The 19,286-nt window shown below is 38.4% G+C and overlaps 1 protein-coding gene across 1 annotated transcript in view; it reads right to left on the reverse strand.

The window, feature by feature from the left end:
• Positions 1-736: 736 nt before the first annotated feature.
• The window catches only part of LOC114901461 (elongator complex protein 1-like), a 33,195-nt gene continuing 14,645 nt past the window's right edge, over positions 737-19,286 (reverse strand). Inside the window, exons 4-11 of the mRNA XM_029233231.1 lie at positions 11,940-12,002; positions 11,498-11,558; positions 9,826-9,939; positions 9,049-9,160; positions 7,842-7,969; positions 7,305-7,459; positions 5,072-5,147; positions 737-2,307 (exon numbers count right to left, since the gene is read on the reverse strand). Of these exons, the coding sequence (XP_029089064.1) occupies positions 2,240-2,307; positions 5,072-5,147; positions 7,305-7,459; positions 7,842-7,969; positions 9,049-9,160; positions 9,826-9,939; positions 11,498-11,558; positions 11,940-12,002 (777 nt within the window). The 3' untranslated portion in view covers positions 737-2,239. The remainder of the gene's footprint in view (positions 2,308-5,071; positions 5,148-7,304; positions 7,460-7,841; positions 7,970-9,048; positions 9,161-9,825; positions 9,940-11,497; positions 11,559-11,939; positions 12,003-19,286) is intronic.

Consider the following 19,286-nt stretch of genomic DNA (forward strand, 5'->3'; position numbering starts at 1 on the left):
ATTAAACCTTAAAGGAGGCAAGAATATAAAATGGGAAAAAGACAGTCTCTTAAGCAAGTGATACTGGGAAAGTTGGACAGCTGCATGTAAATCAATGAAGTGAGAACATACCTTTACACCATGCACAAAAATAAACTCAAAATGCCTTAAAGTTTATTTTTAAGGAATCCTCTTCAATTATGACTATGAAAAATCCCTCAGATGTGTGCATGTGTGTATATATGTAGATACATATGGAAAATAAATTTATTTTAAAATACGTGGCAATGCTAAGAAATTACACCAAGCTATACTCATAAAGACATAATAAAAACATTAGCTCCTGCCTCTGTTTTTTAAAGAAGTCTAAATTTAAAATGTGCATTTATTGGAGAAAGTCCTCTGCAAGTTTCCTCTTGATGTCTGGAGCATCTGAACAAAGCTGATTCCATGGAACAAACTAAATAACTGAGGCTTTTAGCTTCTTGCATGAATTTGCTTTGGGAAGAGGCCAAATTTGGGGGAAGAATTATATACTCTTCTCTAGAACTTGACAAAATCTTTCCCACAAATTAAGCATTCACAACTCCAAGGAGTTTCTCCTTTGCCCATACACAGCACTTTTCCCCACGAATTCACCCTTGACTTGGCCTTCAATTTGGAAGGTCTGCTCTCACCTGCTTCTACTCCAAATGAATAAAATTCCATCTTGCTCAGAGAGAGAGTAATTGATAGTAATTTGTATTCACACAAATTCTTTTTTGCTGCTTCAATATATTATTTCAAGGAAAGTGAACATCCATGCAAAGTCACACCATTATCAACAGACACATTTACTTCTATTTCCTACCCATCAGCATGGGTCCCTTTACTATTATCCATAGCAAGAGCACTATAATATATTAAAATGACATGTAAGTTACCATGTTCATTAATCCACACCAAAGAGTAGTCACAAAGCACTTGCAGCCTTTCAACGTTGGGCACTTAATTATAGATATTCTTCTTCTACTTTTTCTATTATTTTGTGAAAATTTTCAGACACACAGAAAAGATGAATTATACAGTGAACACACCTAGATTCTAAAGTTTACATTTTGCTATACTAGGCAAAGGTTTCTTTAGTTACACAATTCTGAGTATACCTATACTCTGACATCCTGTTGGTTTACGTAGAGTAATAAAGGTCTGGTTCTGGTATTAAAAGCATGAAAGAGGTTGTTAACCTTACCCAAGAGTCAACCACAAACTACTGTCAAAATGAACTGAGCTTTTTTCTAGACTTACCAAAAAGAGATAACATTCTCATTTCTTCCAAAGAAAAGAACTAAAAGACAGAGGTCAGTTAAGGACCATAAAGAAAAATAAATGAAATGACCTAGATACTGACAAAAACATTATGTTAAAAGAAGCAACATTTGGAGAAAAAGGAGTAACTTACTACTGTTCATGCCTATGATGCACACTGCTCACCATCCCAAATGTACGCAATACCGTTTCAGAAATTCTAATCTGTTCCAGCTCTAACACTGCTAACTCTAGCAGAACATTCACAGGCAATAAAAATAGTCCATATGGACACTGTGGTGATAGGAGGCTCAAACCAGTTATAACTGGAAGCACATGACCTGGCAAGATATTACAAAGTAACCGCTGTCAGCCTAGGAAAGCTTAGAATATCAAAGGATAGATTTCACTTTTCACTCTGCTTTAGTTCAAGGTGAAGTCATTTAAATGATTAAATTAGGCCTATCGTTGGGAGCACTAATAGCCATTAGTTGTTTATACATAAGGCTTTCCTCAAGGAACATAAAACAATTCGAAAACATTATTTAACTTCTCTTCACACTTTTGAGGTAGCAGCCACGAAACATTCCCAATTAACTGAGGCACAAATCAATTCTGTGATTTGTCTACTTACGGTCCCAATATGATTCCGACCTGTAGCTGGGAATGAAACCCAATGTCCTGATTACCATAAATACCAGAAATATGCTCTCAGTCAGCGCTAAGTAGAAGAACAGTAATTTTTACAAAGTGATGCCATATGGGTCAAAGCTTAAAGCCTTGCTAACGATTAAGATTATACGCAAAATAAAACAGAACTGGTGTCCGCTGAGGTCTGCTGCACAGAGCAGCTCTCCGCAATGCTAAGGTAGATGGTCTTACTCTCCCCAGTTCCCAGCAGCCAGGCCTCGAGGAGTGAGGAGTGGAAGGAAAACAGCCTTCTCTGCCAGAGTCCTCCTAACTGGGGTCAGAGTCACTCTAGAAGGCTCAGTTTCCACTGGGTTCTTTTGTTGATCTTTGGTGGTATAAAAAGCTCAGCATCTGAAAGAAAGGAGAGGGAAATTGTGATAGACACACTATTTTTTCTTGGTGGGAGCTGAGGCAAGTAACTCTAAGCTAAAATTAGGCAACTGGGCTTTGCACCTACAAGACGACCATCAGAACCAGAGTTAATGTTCCATCAAACTATACACCTAAGATCTGTACATATTACTGTATGTAAAATTTACATCAATTATAAGAGTAAAAAAAAGTAGTGGCGTGTATTCAGTATGTAAAGTTAATGGACAGAAAATGCTTTATGATAAAAATTTCTGCAAACACACTGATTAAAAATGTCCATATTTTTAAAAAATAAATAAATGGAGGCGGTGGGTGATGGTTGGGGGAAATTTGTCACCGTTAGATAAAACTTGCAGGCCCTCTTTCAGTTAGATTTATGGAGTCTCTTATCTAAGTAGGAATCATATACAGGAAGTAGAGACATGAGAAAACATGCATATAAAAAAATGGTCTTTCTCAGTATTATTCATAGTACATCTGTATATATGACCCATACAGACATGAAAAATTATTTACATGAATATTTTGAAATGTGTGAAAAATGCTCAAGATAAAATGTTTTAAAAACATGGTTTTCATTATACATATATACATGCATGGTACACATGTATGACTAGAAATTATTAAATCTTAATTTTCTTTGCCACACTGTACAATCCAGATTTTCTCTACTAATCATAACAGTTTTATAATTTCACATACAATTACTATTCTCTACACCCCCAAACAAAAATCTATATAGACAGAAAGACCACAAGAAGTTTCGCTTATTTATAATATTGGAAAAGCCTACTTAAATTCATTGTCAACAAGCTCCATAATTTTATGTTAAATAGTGGGTAAACTTTGAATGAGACTCCATCATTTTTTAAAAAAGAAACAAGTTCTGAAAAGTGTATTTTATTTTTAAAAATTAGGCATAACTACAATTATATTTGATTCTTAGACTTAACTAAATATAAATACCAAGTATTGACTTATTGGCAGGAAAGAAATTATTCTGACAAACTGTATGACAGCAGGACATGACATCTTCACATTTCCATGTTTGAATTTCACAGCACAGAGAGAGTCATTTCACAAAAATAATTTGAGGGCTTTATCAGTTTTTCCAAGGACTTCTCTTAATCCTTTGATAGTCAAATCATACTCATTTGAAGAATTTTGTTATCAACTGTAACAAGTCCAGTTTCGCTGTGATTTAAGCACTACTGTGGTAAAACGTTAATCCATTTTATGAAATGGGTTACATTTTTGCAGACTTGAAATCAACCTGCATGGTACTACGTTGCATCTTAACATGAAACAATCAGAAAATGCCCCATCAAGTCACTGATCCCCTACTACTACTGTTAGCTGGGAAGGGGCAGGTGAGGAATATTTGAGAGGAACTAATTTTGTGAGTAGCTCATCTGCCTCTTTTTGGATTATAAGAACTTCTCCTTTCCTAAACAATCTATACTTGTGTTCCTACACAGGGACACGGATAATACATACTCTGATAATGAGGAGCCTCAAAATTTTAAAGTCTTTAAGGCTCAGCTGGGAAATGGAAGTGCTCTTTGATAAAGCCAACTAGACCACCCTAGAGAAAGGTGTGACTGAACTTGACCTGAAGGTCAGCACCAAGCCAGCAGTGAGGAAAAGAGGGGACAGAAATCACAACTGGATTAGACACATTACAAACTAAACAATTACCAAACAGCCTCTGGCCTGAGATGAATTGTAGCATCTCAGAAATAAGTGTACGTTTTGGGACTGATACCAAAGGCAGCTTGCCAGCCTCCAGGAAGAAGGGGATCTAGGGATACAGCAGTTAACTGTCTGCATATATGAGCTTAGCTGGAATGGAAGGGAGTTAATTTATTCCTGGTAGCAATATAAGCCATGAAAGTTAAACTTGACATGGCTCCCACAAACGCTACTTCAAATGTTATCAAAATGCTACCACAGTAGAGCATTTAAATGAAAAAATCGCAGAACATTGCCTATCACATGCCAGAAATGCAAATAGCAGCCGTAAAAACTGCCACCGTTTCAAAGCTAAAAAGAAGTTGCTATGCTTGACTGATCCACATGAAGGGCAAATACTGTGGCACCAAATTGATCTGTCAAAAGGTTTTTAACCAACTTTCAAAAGAAAGCCTTTAGGGCTTTTAAGTTTGAGGAATATGTAACCTCACTGATGAGAATCCTCTCCCCCCCACCACAAAGAAACAGAACATTTTAGGAATTCAACAGAAAATGCAGATGAAATGCTAATCTTCTTTGGATTTGTTTTCAAATTATACTGTTAATCCTAAGGATGACTAAAATGGTCCAGCTCTTAAGCAGGAATATGAAAATGTCCCCAAGAGACAATGCAAAACTGCCAATAGCCAAAAAGGATGATTCAGATGAATCCTTAAAATGTATGTGCAAATTAGACTGTTTAGGAGTCACACTTCTTCAACTGTGATGTGTCTGTATGGACTAGTGTATGCCATTGCATTAATAAGTGTGTATGTCAGAACAATTTTTTTTTAATTATACATTTAATGTCACATTGGATTTCTTACCCGCCAACCCAGGATCCCAACACTAAAGGCATTAAACTAATTTTACTAAAGACAGACTCTTAGAACTGAGGGAAAATAGTAGTGATTCCCCAATCTCTCCTTATACTACTAACCATCTCAACACTTAGAAAAAGATTCTCCTTCTGCTTAGTACTATAATAATTTAGAGAGAAAAAAATACTAACCAAGAACAGGAACTGAAGTCTTTTCTTGTTGATAAGAGGCCATGATACTATTTGCAGTAGAATTGGGACCTAGAACCTAAGTAGAAAGTAGACTGAATCAGCAAAGATTATCTAATAATTCTGCTGACTGCAAATACCAAATCTCTACCAGCAATAAATAGCCTTTCATTTTTATTATGGTATCAAACACATATGTGATTTTAATTTGCCAGTTTCTCCAGTCTCAATTCAGACCTCTACATCTCCTGTCCACCAGAAGAACAAGGTAATGATGGGGGGAAAACAGAAAAAGAAAATCTCAGTGATATATGCCTGGTCCTTTCCAAATAAGTGAGCCATACCCTGGGGGGAGGGGATATAATAATAAGAGGTTATAGAATACACAGAGCACCAGACTGTACTCAAAGATTTGTGAGAATTTTTACATTAAAACAATTCTGTGCATATCATGGAGGAGAATGCAAACTTGCACACGTGTTTAAGGTAAAACAAGAGACTTTGCAGGAATTCCACGCCCGCTCGAGCCTCAGCAGGCACACTCCAGGCCCTCCGCCTCGCCTTCACTCAGGTCTGCGTGTTCTCTCCTGGCGCATTCTCAGCAGTGATGTCACGTGCTCAGAACACTGCCATGTGACTATACCACGTAGTATACTGCATATATGACATTATCATGCTTTACCAACCAAAGCAAAAACACAATTTTCCTGGTCATTTCCCCTAGAAGACTCGTAAGTTGGTATCTTAGATGTTAACATGATCTGAATAGATGAGGATAAGGGAGAGCATTGGGAAGCATTATAAATTGTTAGCCTCGAAAGCACTAGTTCTGAAGGTGATCACATTTCTTCTAGGAAATACTTATAGTAAATTCAAGTATTTATGAGGGGCTAATTCTCGGTTGCTTTTATCTTTATGGTTTGTAAAATGCTTTTATATCTACCCTCTCATCTAACCTTCAAAACATTCCAGTGAAGTATACAGGAGAGTATTATCCCCATTTATAACTGAGGAAATCAAGACCCAGTAAGCTTATGAGCCGATTTCCAGCCTCTCTCTCAGCTCCAAACCCACCCCTGCTATACACTGCTCGTGATGCTGGGACTGGGGGCCTGAGAAAACACCTCTCCTTGGACAGCCGTTATGCTCCAACAATAGCAGACACCAGCTGGACGGAGGAAGGAGAGGGAATTTGTTCCCTTGTTCGCTTGCTTTCACTCAACAGTAGCTCTGTACCCCAACAGTAGCTCTGTACCCCGCAGCAGCTGTTTGTTCCAGTTTCTGTTTATTTCTATACGCTTAGACCCAGCCTCATCCTGCCCCCTCGGCAATACCAGCACCAGCTGGCTGCCACCCCCTTCTCCAAGGTTCAAGAACCAGCTCTGCAGGGGCCTCACCTCCAAGCGTCTAAATTCTAAGAATCCCAGCTCTTCCTTTTGTTCCTTCAGCTTTATGGGTACAAGTGGCCGTCGGGTTTCAATCTCAATGTTCCTTCTCTGTGTTCCCTTTCTGCCTTCTCAGTCCTCTAGTACTTGGTTAACCAGTTCCATATATTAAACTCTCTCTGATAAAATAACAGCTGTGGTTTTTGTTTTTCCTTAATGGACTCTGACTGATAAACCAGCCTTTCTGAATCAAAACTGAAACTTTGAACAACAGACCTGAGATGTAAGAGACTGAGCAGATAGATATACACAATAAATAGATGACAATATATTAGAATTCTTGATGGGACACAAACAGCTTTAACATAATTAGCAAGCTTGTTACAACAACACAGAAGTGACAAGTCAAATTTACCATAAAACAAGAGAAAAAGCAATTGTCTGGGCTTCCCTTAAAGAACTCAGATCCCATCCGTAAGTCTGAACAGAGAGGTGAGAGGCCAGTTCTGGTCCTCGCTTGCCCCCTACCCTGACCAATCTCACTGAAGGTCAGGGCAACCATCTGACATCTGACTTTCCCATCTTCTCCATGACAGCAGTTTCATGCAGAAAGGAGAAATAAAAAGCAAACTTAACCTAGGCCAAGGTGCACTATGAACTATACTATCAAACATAAAATCTTCTTACTGACAGCTTAAACGTAAGTCTAAGACAATTTAACTATTGTATAGTATGTTTTAAGAATAGGAAAATCTTTTGCTCTCACTATTAAGAGATTGTGTGAGAGTAATAACCTGTCAAAGTGATTTAAAAAAAAAAAGAAGCACATTCTGTCTTTGAGGAAAACTTACAGGTGTAGCTGAACCCTGCTGGGGGGTGAGAGTCCAAATTTCTGGAAGTGACCTTTCCATTAGCTGCAGAGTATCTTCAAAGGCCTTCTGTAATTCCCTTCCTTGCTCATCAAACTCAAAGAGAAAGAGTATCTTTAAAATATGGTATATTTCATCTAGAGAGAAGAAATTTGAGAGTGGTAAGTTGTATCACCAGCTCCACTGCTAGAATCCTAACAGGAGTTTCTTTCCCAAGTGAAAATATCTAATAGCATACTACAATATCTCCCTCATTTTCTTCTTTCTCCCCAAAAGCTGGAATAATTCAACATATCTACTACAAAAAGAAAACAAACCCACTAGAGCCAAGCAGGAAAGCAGTGCCTCCTCTGTCTTTATCCTGGTTTCAGTGATAGTCTCTCACAGCTCAGGTAGGTGGATGCCAAAGAGGAAGACATCTAGGCTATTGGCTGAGAAGTTTTGTTTCAGGAATGCACCCTGAAGTGACAAATTTACTATGTTTTTTGTGGGCAAGAATCATCAGTATTGAGAATATACCTTTCAATTTTTCAGTGCCCTGCACCACATCACTCAATGCCTCCAAAAGGGCCAGATCCTCCAGTGGACTCCCTTCCTTGAGGCTGTGCTTCTTCCGTTCCGCTTTGCGCCGATTCTTAGATGATCTCCTGTTAGAAATTAGAGATGTTTTAAAAGGGGCTCTCCTTGTGCTGAACAGATTAAAATGAATGTAACTACTGGCCACCAACTTTCTGGGAAACCAGAGTATATACAGATGGTATTTGTATTTTGGGGAAGATGGTGAAGGTGTTAAGATGATACATAAAAATTAAATTGGGAGAGAAAAGGCAGGAAATAATAAGGAAAACCCTAAAAAGTGATGCCTGGCCTTGAAGTTTTGATTAAAATACAGAATAAAATCGGATTTCACCTGATAATAAGAGGCAGAAAAATGAAAAGAACAAACAGCTTCAATTTTGTAGCAAAAACCAAATAAGTTTAAAGGCAACAAAATTAAGTTGAAGTAAGATAACAGACATACCAGATTGGAATTTGAATATCATAAAACATATATGAATCCCACATTCTCTCCTGCCTCAGAGATCTTTAATTATGCCATTTGTTTTGTCTGGGACTCTCACCCCAACTCTCAAAGCCCAGTTCTAGGTGGCTTTCTTGCAGTTTCTGATTGCCCCACACAACCTCACAGGTCTCCATTCTGAATTCCTAAAGCACAATTTGGTTTAAATATATAATCTTGCATTATACACTTTTGTTTCCCAAGGAAGAGTACAAGCTCTTATAACTCACATCTCCTTAAAAGGTTTTGGTAACATCCACTACAACTAGCTCGATTATACTTCTGACAAGTTGAATTTTGAATTGAAGAAGTGTGAAATCTTTTTTCTTTATAATCTTTATATTTTTCTCAGTGCCTACACATTATAGTCACTTAATATTTCTTAAATGAATAAAGTCAGATGTCATATATAAATTGAGTACCCAGTGTAAGCGCCATGTGGTTGATGGGCAAACACACAGGCCACGAAGTTGCAGCAGAAAACATTTCAAAGCTGAGTCTAATCTCTTAGATATGCTGCGAAGGTCCTTGCACAGCTTCCACAGGGCCTTGAAGAATGTCCTCCCCCTCCTGCTGCACTGTCCTGTTGGAAAACTGACCTATTTACTTGTACTTTCTCCATATACCCAGGGCATGGTCAACGTGCTGAATAAACATGATACATACGCTGATATTCTGGAGTTACTGTGGGAATATTTGCCACTCATGCCACTGCCACTCATGACACTGCTAGTTTCAGAGAAGAGGTCTGACTCTTGACCGTGGGGTGCCTCATCATCTAGAGGAGAAGAACCAGACAGCATGAAAACTACCTGCAAATGAGGGTTTACCTTCAGTGGGGTAAGGGAACTACAGTTAACCAGGTCATATCTAAGGACATGAAAACTAGTACAAAGTCCATCGCAAAATGAAATAGATAATATATACAGTTTTATTACTGTAAACTAGTACTTTACCAAACATCTTTATTCCTTTAACATAAAAAATTTTTACTTATTTATTTATCTAGCTAGCTAGCTAGCTGCGCTGGGTCTTAGTTGTGGCATGTGGGATCTTCGTTGTGGCATCTAGTTCCCTGACCAGGGATCGAACCTGGGCAACCTGCATTGGGAGTGCAGAGTCTTAACCACTGGACCACCAGGCAAGTCTTTTTTTTTTTTTTAAAGCAAAGGACCTTCTGGAAATGAGGAGATCACTGTGTAAATACAGTAGTCCGCTGCTCTGGTCGGGGTGTGGAGAGAATGTTTGGCAGAGCTCTGCCCATTGGTGCCTGGTCCTGCCCCCAAGCGCTCACCAGTACCCACAACAAAGACCCTCACAGAGGCCTCGGACTTCCACTTGGCACAGTATCACACTGCGGGAGGGACAGTTAGCAGCTGAGACAAAGCGTGATGCTGCCCCTCACCACCCCCCAAGCATCGGTGTCTTCAGGTGGGCACTCACCCAGATGCACCTGCTGTGCTTGCTCCTTGAGCTCTCGCACCACCAATAGACGTGCTTTATGGCGACTGAATGTGGCTGTCTGAGAGTCCAGAAACGCCATATAATTTTTCTGGGCTAAGGGTGCAGATGGAAAATAATTTGAGCACGTTTAAACAAAGAGATAAAACTAGAGTGGGGGTGGTTAGTGAGGGAGTTGGAGCTTAACAAAGAAAAGAAGTTACCAGGTTTTTCAAGCAAGAATTTTTTCTTTAATGAGAAGTAACCAACATTGCTATAGGAGAAAGAACTAGAGATTGAGATTCCAGATCTTAAAGTTCATCAACATCATCCTAGAATACTCTCTACCACTAAACTTACAAAATCACCTGAACAAAAGACTTGGTATCTAACCCAAAGAAGACTAGTAAATAAAAGGAGTGCACAGGAAGCTGTTAACAAAAATAGGAGGAAAGTCTCTGAAATGCTTCTTAAACATATAAGTATTACATCTTTGTAGTTTTTCATCTACAAATACCCAATACTTATATGTTTAAGGAGCACTTTTTCTAGGTTCTAATTAGTGGAGAAAAATCCAAGTAAGAGTGGGCTAGATGGATTGTTATAGGGCCAGGAAGGATGCTTCCAGTATCCAGTTAAGAGTACCTAAAGTGAATGATACACAAAGAACCCTCCCAGTTTTGAGTAGGACAGGGTAGTAAAGAGCAGGCAGGGTAAGAATATAAATACATGTTAATGTCAGAAAGGCCAGACATCACTTACAGGGTAGACTGTGCAGAGCTTAAAATCAACCTCTACTCCCAAAGACTTTTATAAGTCAAACTGATGTCCTTCTTTTACACTTTGCTTTTAAGGGATACAGCGAACACCAGAGTATTCTAGAACTGATAACACTCATCTGTTATCGAGGAACCATCTGCAAAGGTTCTTCTTTTTATTATTATTTTTTGGGCTGTGCCACACAGCATGCAGGATCTTAGTTCCCCGACCAGGGGTCAAACCCGAGGCCCCTGCAGTGGAAGTGCAGAGTCTAAACCACTGGACCACCAGGGAAGTCCCTTCTTATTTTTTAAAAATTTTTATTTTGAAAAAGTTTCAAACCTACTTAAAGGTTGCAGTAATTCAATGTACATACATATACCCTTCACTTAGATTTATCAATTATTAACATTTTGCCATATTTTTGGCTTCCTCTGTTTCTACACACACACACACACACACATTTTTATGGAACCCTCTGAGAGGAAGTTGCAGATATGATTCTTCCCTCTTAAATACTTCAGCATCTCTCTCTTAAGAATCAGGATATCATCTATATAACCACAATACAATTATTAAATGCAGGAAATTAACCATTTGATACAATATTATCTAATATACAGTTCATATTTGAGTTTACCAACTATTCCCAAAGATTCTTAATTGTATCTTATCACAGGTTTTTAACATTCAAATAAGTTATGTGCTACTATTTAGCAACTTAGCATATTTAAAAACCATGTTCAGAAGTAAATTTCACACCCAGTGGAGAACTCTGATTGACTCGATATAATGAGTCCTTTCATCACTGACATGATTAAAGGATGTAATAGCACAGGTAGTACTCTCCCGTCTCCCTCTCTCCCAGCAGTTCTATACTTCCAAATCAGGAATTCTATCTAAATGTAACCCTCACCTTCTAAAATGGAAGGCTTTACGTTGGTTTCTATAATATCTGGTCTGTTATATTTGTGTACCTAAAAAAAAAAATACAAAAATTTTAGGCAGGAAAACTTCAAATCACTGGGAAGTTAAGATACTTGGAAATGGATCACTTTCAGAGGTGACAGGATATTTTCCAGAGGAGTAGGCCTCCTATAAGGTAGCCAATGAAAACTCAATTCATTTCAGTAAAAATTAGTAATATTTCATATTTAGAGGACTAATTCCAAACATCAAGAATAAACTTTTTAAATGGTTTAAAAAGCATTGCTTATCCTTAGACCAGGAACCTGAACCATTTCTGACAAATTTCAGTAGCTCAGAAGACAAGGGACTGCGGCTGACACTGTCTCCCCTGTGCAGGCTCTTGCTCCGCTTAGCACTTCATGCAGGGAGGAGTTTTGAAGTCCTCTTACCAGTCTCAGAGCTTCTTCCCAGGCAGCTCCTTCTAACAGCAAGAGCACAGCTTCTTCATAATCCTGACAGGGGAACATCAAGGAAGGTAACAGGCTAATGGAGCAAGTGTGTTAGATGCCACCATAATAAACTGCAAAACTGCCCACAGAGCTGCCTCCCTCTGCCTTTCCAGCCTATCACTCACAGTCCCAGTTGGTGGGACTGGCCTAGAGTACATGCTCGATAAATATTGATGCAAGAGACAAAGGAGGGGTGTCAATTCTGGAAATGATCACAAAGCACAAGGTAAGCATCACCTCTCTACATCCCTGAGCATCAAAACCACGAGAAAGACTTAGAAATGCCCATTTCCCCAGCTGCGCCTCCAAATCTGATTCCAGAGGTTTAGGTGGACTCCTGAATTGACAAGTGCACACTCTGGAAAAATGGCAGACTAGAATAGTAATCTTCTAAACCATTTTTTCTTTTTAAATGTTTATTTTGAACTTCAAACCTACAAAAACTGATGAGTGTAATAAACACCTGCACACCCTACAGTCTTTAACCATTTATGATGCTTGTACCCTTACCACTAAAAACTTTTGATCATGTACCCCAATATATAATTACTTAATGTACTTAAAAAGCATATAAAACAAAACACGTTTTTAAAAGATGAAATATATGAGACAACTGGCTGGGTTTCTTCAAGTAATCTCTGTCATAAAAAGGGGGGGTGTATACATTAGATAAAAGGGACTTAAAGGACATAACAAAATGCAATACATGTCCCTAGACTGGAATCTAATTTGGATTGATCTACTGTAAACAATTTTGGAATATTGAGGGAACTTAAATTGTAATTATTAGATGAATTAAAATGTGTCAACATGGAGAGATGAAGATCACAACCAAACACACCAAATTTACAAACAGAACAAACAGCATAATTTCATCTTGGTTAAAAATACGTGTGTGTGTGTGTGTGTGTGTGTGTGTGTGTGTGTGTGTGTGTGTGGAGAGAGAGGGGGTGGGGAAGAGATAGAAAGGAGAGAGAAAACTCTAGAAAGAAAAAAAGAGGTGCTAATAATAGCAATCTCTGAGTGGTAGGAATGAGATGTTTTTATTTTCTTGTATGTGCTTTCAGCACTTTAAACAATCTATAATACATATATACTACTTTAAATAGGTCCTTGCAGGCCTGTACCACGTGTCCCAGAGGAACGTGGTAGGATGTGTTGTGCTTGACTGGCAATGTGTGAGTGTGTGTGTTTTACTGAGATCAAATTCGCATAACATACATTGAATGATTTTAAAGTGTGTACTTCGATGGTGTTTACTGTATCACAATGTTGGTAACCACAAGCTCTCCCTACTTTCAAACTTTTATCATCACATAAAAACACTCCATATCCATTAACCAATCCCTCCTTATTTCCCACTCCTCTCACCCCCTGGTAACTTCTAACCTGCTTTCTGTCTCTCTGGATTTGCCTAATCTGGATATATTGTAAAAAAGGAACGACGCAATAGGTGACTTTTTGTGTCTGATTTATTTCACTTAGCATATGTTTTTAAGATTCATCCAAGTTGTACCATCTACTGGTTCTTTGTTCCTTTCTTTCCCCTTAATTTATTATTTTTTGATTGTAGTAAAATTTAATATAAAATTTACCCTTTTAACCATTTACTGTACAGTTCGGTGGCATTAAGCAAATTCACACGGTTGTGAAACCATCACCACCATCAGTCTCCAAAACTTTTTTTTATCTTGCAAATCTGAAATTCTATATCCATTAAACAGTAAATCCCCATGTTCCCCTACCCCCAGACTCTAGCAACCATCATTATACTCTCTGTCCAGATGAATTTGACTACTCTAGTTACTTCATGTAAGTAGGATTATACAATATTTGTCTTTTTATGTGAGTTATTTCACTCAGCATAATGTTTTCAAGTTTCATCTAAGTTGTAGCATGCATCAACTTTTCATTCTTTTTTATGACTGAATAATATTCCTGTGTGTGTGTGTGTGTATGTGTGTGTATCTGTGCATGTATGCACATATCACAATTTATTCATCTGTTCATCTGTCATTGATGGACATTTGGGTTGTTTCCACCTTTTGGCTATTATAATGCTCTAAAAATATAAACATTTGTATACAAGTTTCTTTGTGGACATATGTTTCCATTTCTCTTGAGTATATATTTAGGGGTGGAACTGCTGAATCATATGGTAATGCTATGCTTAACTTTTTGAGGAACCACCAAACTCTTTTCCATAGCAGCTGCACCATTTTACCTTCCCACTAGCAATATACAAGGGTTCCTATTTCTCCACATCTTTGACAACACTTATTTTTCATTCTTTTGATTAAAACAATTCTAGTGGGTATGAAGTGATAGCCCACTGTGGTTTTGATTTACATTTCCTTAATGAACAACGATGTTGAACATCTCTTCATGTGGTTAATGGCCATCTGTATATCTTCTTTGGAGAAATATCTATTCAAGTCTTTGGGCCATTTCAAACAAAATGAGTTGTTTGTCCTTTTGTTCTTGAGTTGTAAGAGTTCTTTACATATTCTGGACATAACAAGGAAACTATAAACCAATATTCCTTGTGAACAAGCACAAAAGCCTCAAGTAAACTTTCGAATCCACCAATATAGGTCATACATTATGACCAAGTCGGGTTTAACTCAGGGATGCAAGATTGGTTTAACATTCAAAAGTCAGTGCAGAGGAGTGATCAAGATGGTGGAGTAGTAGGACATGAAGCTCACCCCCTCCCACAAATGTATCAGAAATACACATACACGTGGAACAATTCTCACAGAATATCTACCAAACGCTGGCAGAGGACCTCAGAACTCTGAATGAGCAAGAAAATCTCCCTGTAACTGGGTAGGACAGAAGAAAAAAAAAAGAGAGAAAGGAATCGGGACAGGACCTGGGCCCTTGGGAGGGATCTGTGAAAGAGGAAAGGTTCCTGTACCCTGGGAAGTCCCCTCACTAGTGGGGAGATTAGCTGGGACAGAGGGGGAGCTTTGGAGCCTGGGAGGAGAATGCAGCAACTGGTTTGCAGCAGCTAGAATGGAGAGACAGACAGTGCCACCACCCTGCACTCCCCAGCCTAAGACACATGTCCTCTGGTATGGGCAGGGGCTGGGTGTGTAAACTTGTGCTTCGGAGATCAGACCCAGGTAGACAACTGGAGTGGGCTGCACGCAAACAGCCTGAAGGGGCTAGAGTCTGGTGCAACCACACCTGAGAGTGTACGCGGAGGAAACCTAGCCTGCTTTAGAGGCCAGGTGCCATTGTGTGGGCGGTGCGTGAGGGGAGGGGCAGGACCTGCTACTACAGCCTTTTTCCCTGCAGGAGCTCTCAGGCAGCAGAACACCGCCTACACGAGCTCCAGGAGCGGTCACGAGCAGCAGCTGCCCTCTGGGCTTTAGGAGTAATCACCAGCTGCCACCACCACCCTTCTGGACTCCAGGATTGGTCGTGAGCTGCCTCTACTCCCTTTGCATGCTCTAGGGGTGCACGTGATCTGCCAGTGCCACCGAGAACCCCAAGACCAGGCACTAGCTCCCATATCTGCACACCCCCTATCAAGGGGATGATGGCCAGCACATGCTGAGGAAAGAGGCTACAGGTAAAAAAAAAAAAAAACAGCCCTCGCGGGACTTTACTGGTGGTCCAGTGGTTAAGAATCTGCTTCCAATGCAGGGGATGTAGGTTCGATCCCTGGTTGGGGAACTAAGATCCCACATGCCACGGGACAACTAAGCCTGCATGCTCTGTAGCCCACATGCCACAACTAGAGAGGAGCCCATGCGCAACTAGAGAGGAGCCCATGCACCGCAACAATGAAAGATCCCACATGCCGCAACAAAGATCCCACGTGCCACAACTAAGACCTGATGCAGCCAAATAAACAAATAAATAAATAATAAAAACAGCCCTCGCACCAAAAATATTAAACCCACACAAGATACACAGGGACGGACCCACATATAAATAGCCCTCCAAGACGAGTAGCTAACTGTTTCTCCTAAACTCACAGAATAAGAGAAATATAAGTAAAATGAAGAAGCAGAGGAACCACTCACAGTTAAAAGACCAAGAGAATTCCCCTGAAAGAACAAATAAACAGACCTCTTCAGTCAAATAGACACCAATTTCAAAAAGGAGATAATGGAAATACTGAAAGAATTAAGGAAGGCTATTGACAGAGATGCAGAGTACTGTTAAAAAAAAAAAAAAGGAACTAGAAACTATAAAGTATAACCAAGAAAAATTAGAGAACTCATTTGCTGAGATGACAACTGAACTAAAAGCAATGAACAGCAGAATAAATAATGCACAAGAACAAATAAGTGACCTGGAAGATATCAATAGAATAATGGAAATCACCCAATCAGGACAGCAGACAGAAAGGCAAATTAAAAAGAAAATGAAAGCAATATAAGAGACCTATGGGATAATATAAAGCATGCCAATGGGGATTGAAAATGTATTTGAAGAAATTATGGCTGCATAAAGAAGGAAACATATCCAGGTATAGGAAACACAGAGGGTCCCAAACAAGGTAAGCCCAAATAGACCTACACCAGGACATATTATAATACAAACAGCAAAAGTTAAAGAGAGGATTCTAAAAGCAGCAAGAGAAAGACAAAGAGTTAATTACAAGGGGACCCCCATAAGGCTATCAGCTGATTTCTCTACAGAAACGTTGCAAGGCCAGAAGGGAGGGGCAAGATATATTCAAAGTCCTGAAAGGGAAAAGTCTGCAACCTATGATACTCTACCCAGCAAGATCATTTAGAATAGAAGGAAAGATAAAGAATTTCTCAGACAAGCAGAAACTAAAAGAATACAGCAATACTAAACCTATCCTAAAGGAAATATTGAGAGGTCTTCTCTAAATAGAAAAGACTAATATATAAGAAAGAGAAAATCACAATTGGAAAGCAAATCACCTAAATAAGCCAGTACAGAGATTAAAAAAAAAAATTAAAAAATTTCTGTGAAAGTGATAACCACAATAAACAGCAAAAGGATGAACATGAAGATGTAAAAGAGGACATCAAAATCATAAAGTGTGGGGGAGGAGAGTAAGAAAATGTAGATTTTTTTTTTTCATTTCCTAGAATATGTTTGAGCCTATATGACTAGCAGTCTAAGGCAAGCAGATACAGGATGGGGTTAACATAGTGGAAAAACAGGGTAACCGCAAGTCAAAGACATACAATAGATTCAAAAAACCAAAAAGAACGTAAGTATAACACAAAAGAAAATCATTGAACCACAAAAGATAAAAAGAAAAAGGGACAAAGAAAAAATATAAAATCAACAGGAAAACAAGGTTAAAAAGGCAATTAATACATATCTATCAATAATTACCTTAAATGTCAATGGACTAAATGCTCAAATCAAAAGACACAGAGTGGCAGACTGAATTAAAAAAATGAGCCTACAATACCTGCCTGCAAAAGACCCACTTTAGGGCAATGAACACACAGAGATTGAAAGTGAGGGGATAGAAAAAGGTATTTCATGCAAACGGAAATGACAAGAAAAGTGGGAGTCACAACACTCATATCAGACAAAACAGACTTTAAAACAAAGTCCATAAAGAAGGATAAAGACGGACACTATATAATACAAGGATCAACACAAGAAGAGGATTTTACACTTGTCAACATATATTCACCTAATATAGGAGCACCCAAATACACAAAACAAATACTAACAGACATAAAGGGAGAAACTGACAGGAATACAATAATAGTAGGAGACTTTAACACCCCACTCACATCAATGGACAGATCTTCTAGACAGAAAATCAATACGGCAACAGAGATCCTAAATGATACAATAGAACAGTTAGACTTAATTGATATTTTCAGGGCATTACATCCAAAAAAACCCATACTACACATTCTTTTCAAGTGCACATTAAACATTCTCTAGGATTGACAACATACTAGGGCACAAAACAAGCCTCAACAAATTTCAGAGTATAGACGTTATCTCAAGGATCTTTTCTGACCACAATGCCATGAAACTAGAAATCAACCACAGGAAAAGAAATGAGGAAAAAAATGACTACATGAAGACTAGACAACATGCTACTAAAAAACCAACAGGTCAATGATGAAATCAAAGAGGAAATTAAAAAATACCTTGAAACAAATGACAATGAAAACACAACCATACAAAATCTATGGGATGCAGCAAAACCATTTCTTAGAGGGAAGTTCATAGTGATACAGGCCTTATTCAAAAAACAAGAAAAATCTCAAATAAACAACCTAACCAACCACTTAAAACAATTACAAAAAGAAGAACAAATAGAAGAATTATAAAAAGTAATTCATGAAGTAATTCATGAATTACATGAAGTCAGTAGAAGGAAGGAATTAATAAAAATCAGGGAGGAAATAAAGATTTAAAAAACAACAGAAAAAAAATCAATAAAACAAAGAGCTTGTTCTTTTAAAGGGTAAACAAGATTGACAAGCCTCTGGCAAGACTCACCAAGAAGAGAGAGAGAACCCAAATAAACAAAATAAGAAATGAAAAAGGAGACATGACAACTGATACTGCACAAATACAAAAAACCATAAGGGAATACTATGAACAACTATATGCCAACAAATCGACAACCTAGAAGAAATGGACAAGTTTCTAGAAACATAGAACCCACCAAAATTGAATCAAGAAGAAACAGATAATTTGAAAAACCAATCACTAGAGGTGAAATACAGTCTGTAATTTAAAAAACTCCCTAGAAACAAAAGTCCAGGACCAGATGGCTTCACAGGTGAATTCTACCAAACGTAAAAAGAAGAACTTATACCGATCCTTCTCAAACTCCTCCAAAAAACTGAAGAGTGGGGAACACTCTCAAAGACATTCTATGAAGCTGACATCATCCTGATACCAAAACTGGACAAAGACACCACCAAAAAAGAAAATTTCAGGCCAGTATCTTTGATGAATACAGAGGCAGAAATTCTCAACAAAGTGTTAGCAAACTGAATCCAACAACACATAAAAAAGATCATACACCACGACCAAGTGAGATTCATCCCAAGTTCCCATGGATGGTTCAATGTACGCAAGTCAATCAATGTGATACACCACATCAACAAAAGGCAAGACAAAAACCACATGACCATCTCAATAGATGCAGAAAAGCATTTGACAAAATTCAACATCCATTTATGTTAAAACCCCTTTCCAAAGTGGGTATAGAGGGAATACCAACATAAAACAAAAAATGAACCCACAAGCAATATAATACTCAATGGTGAAAAGCTGAAAGGCTTCCTGCTAAAATCTGGAACTAGA

The sequence above is a fragment of the Monodon monoceros genome, unplaced genomic scaffold, assembly GCF_005190385.1.
Source record: "Monodon monoceros isolate NGI ecotype Baffin Bay Population unplaced genomic scaffold, NGI_Narwhal_1 Contig3088_ctg1, whole genome shotgun sequence".
NCBI classification, from domain to species: domain Eukaryota; kingdom Metazoa; phylum Chordata; class Mammalia; order Artiodactyla; family Monodontidae; genus Monodon; species Monodon monoceros.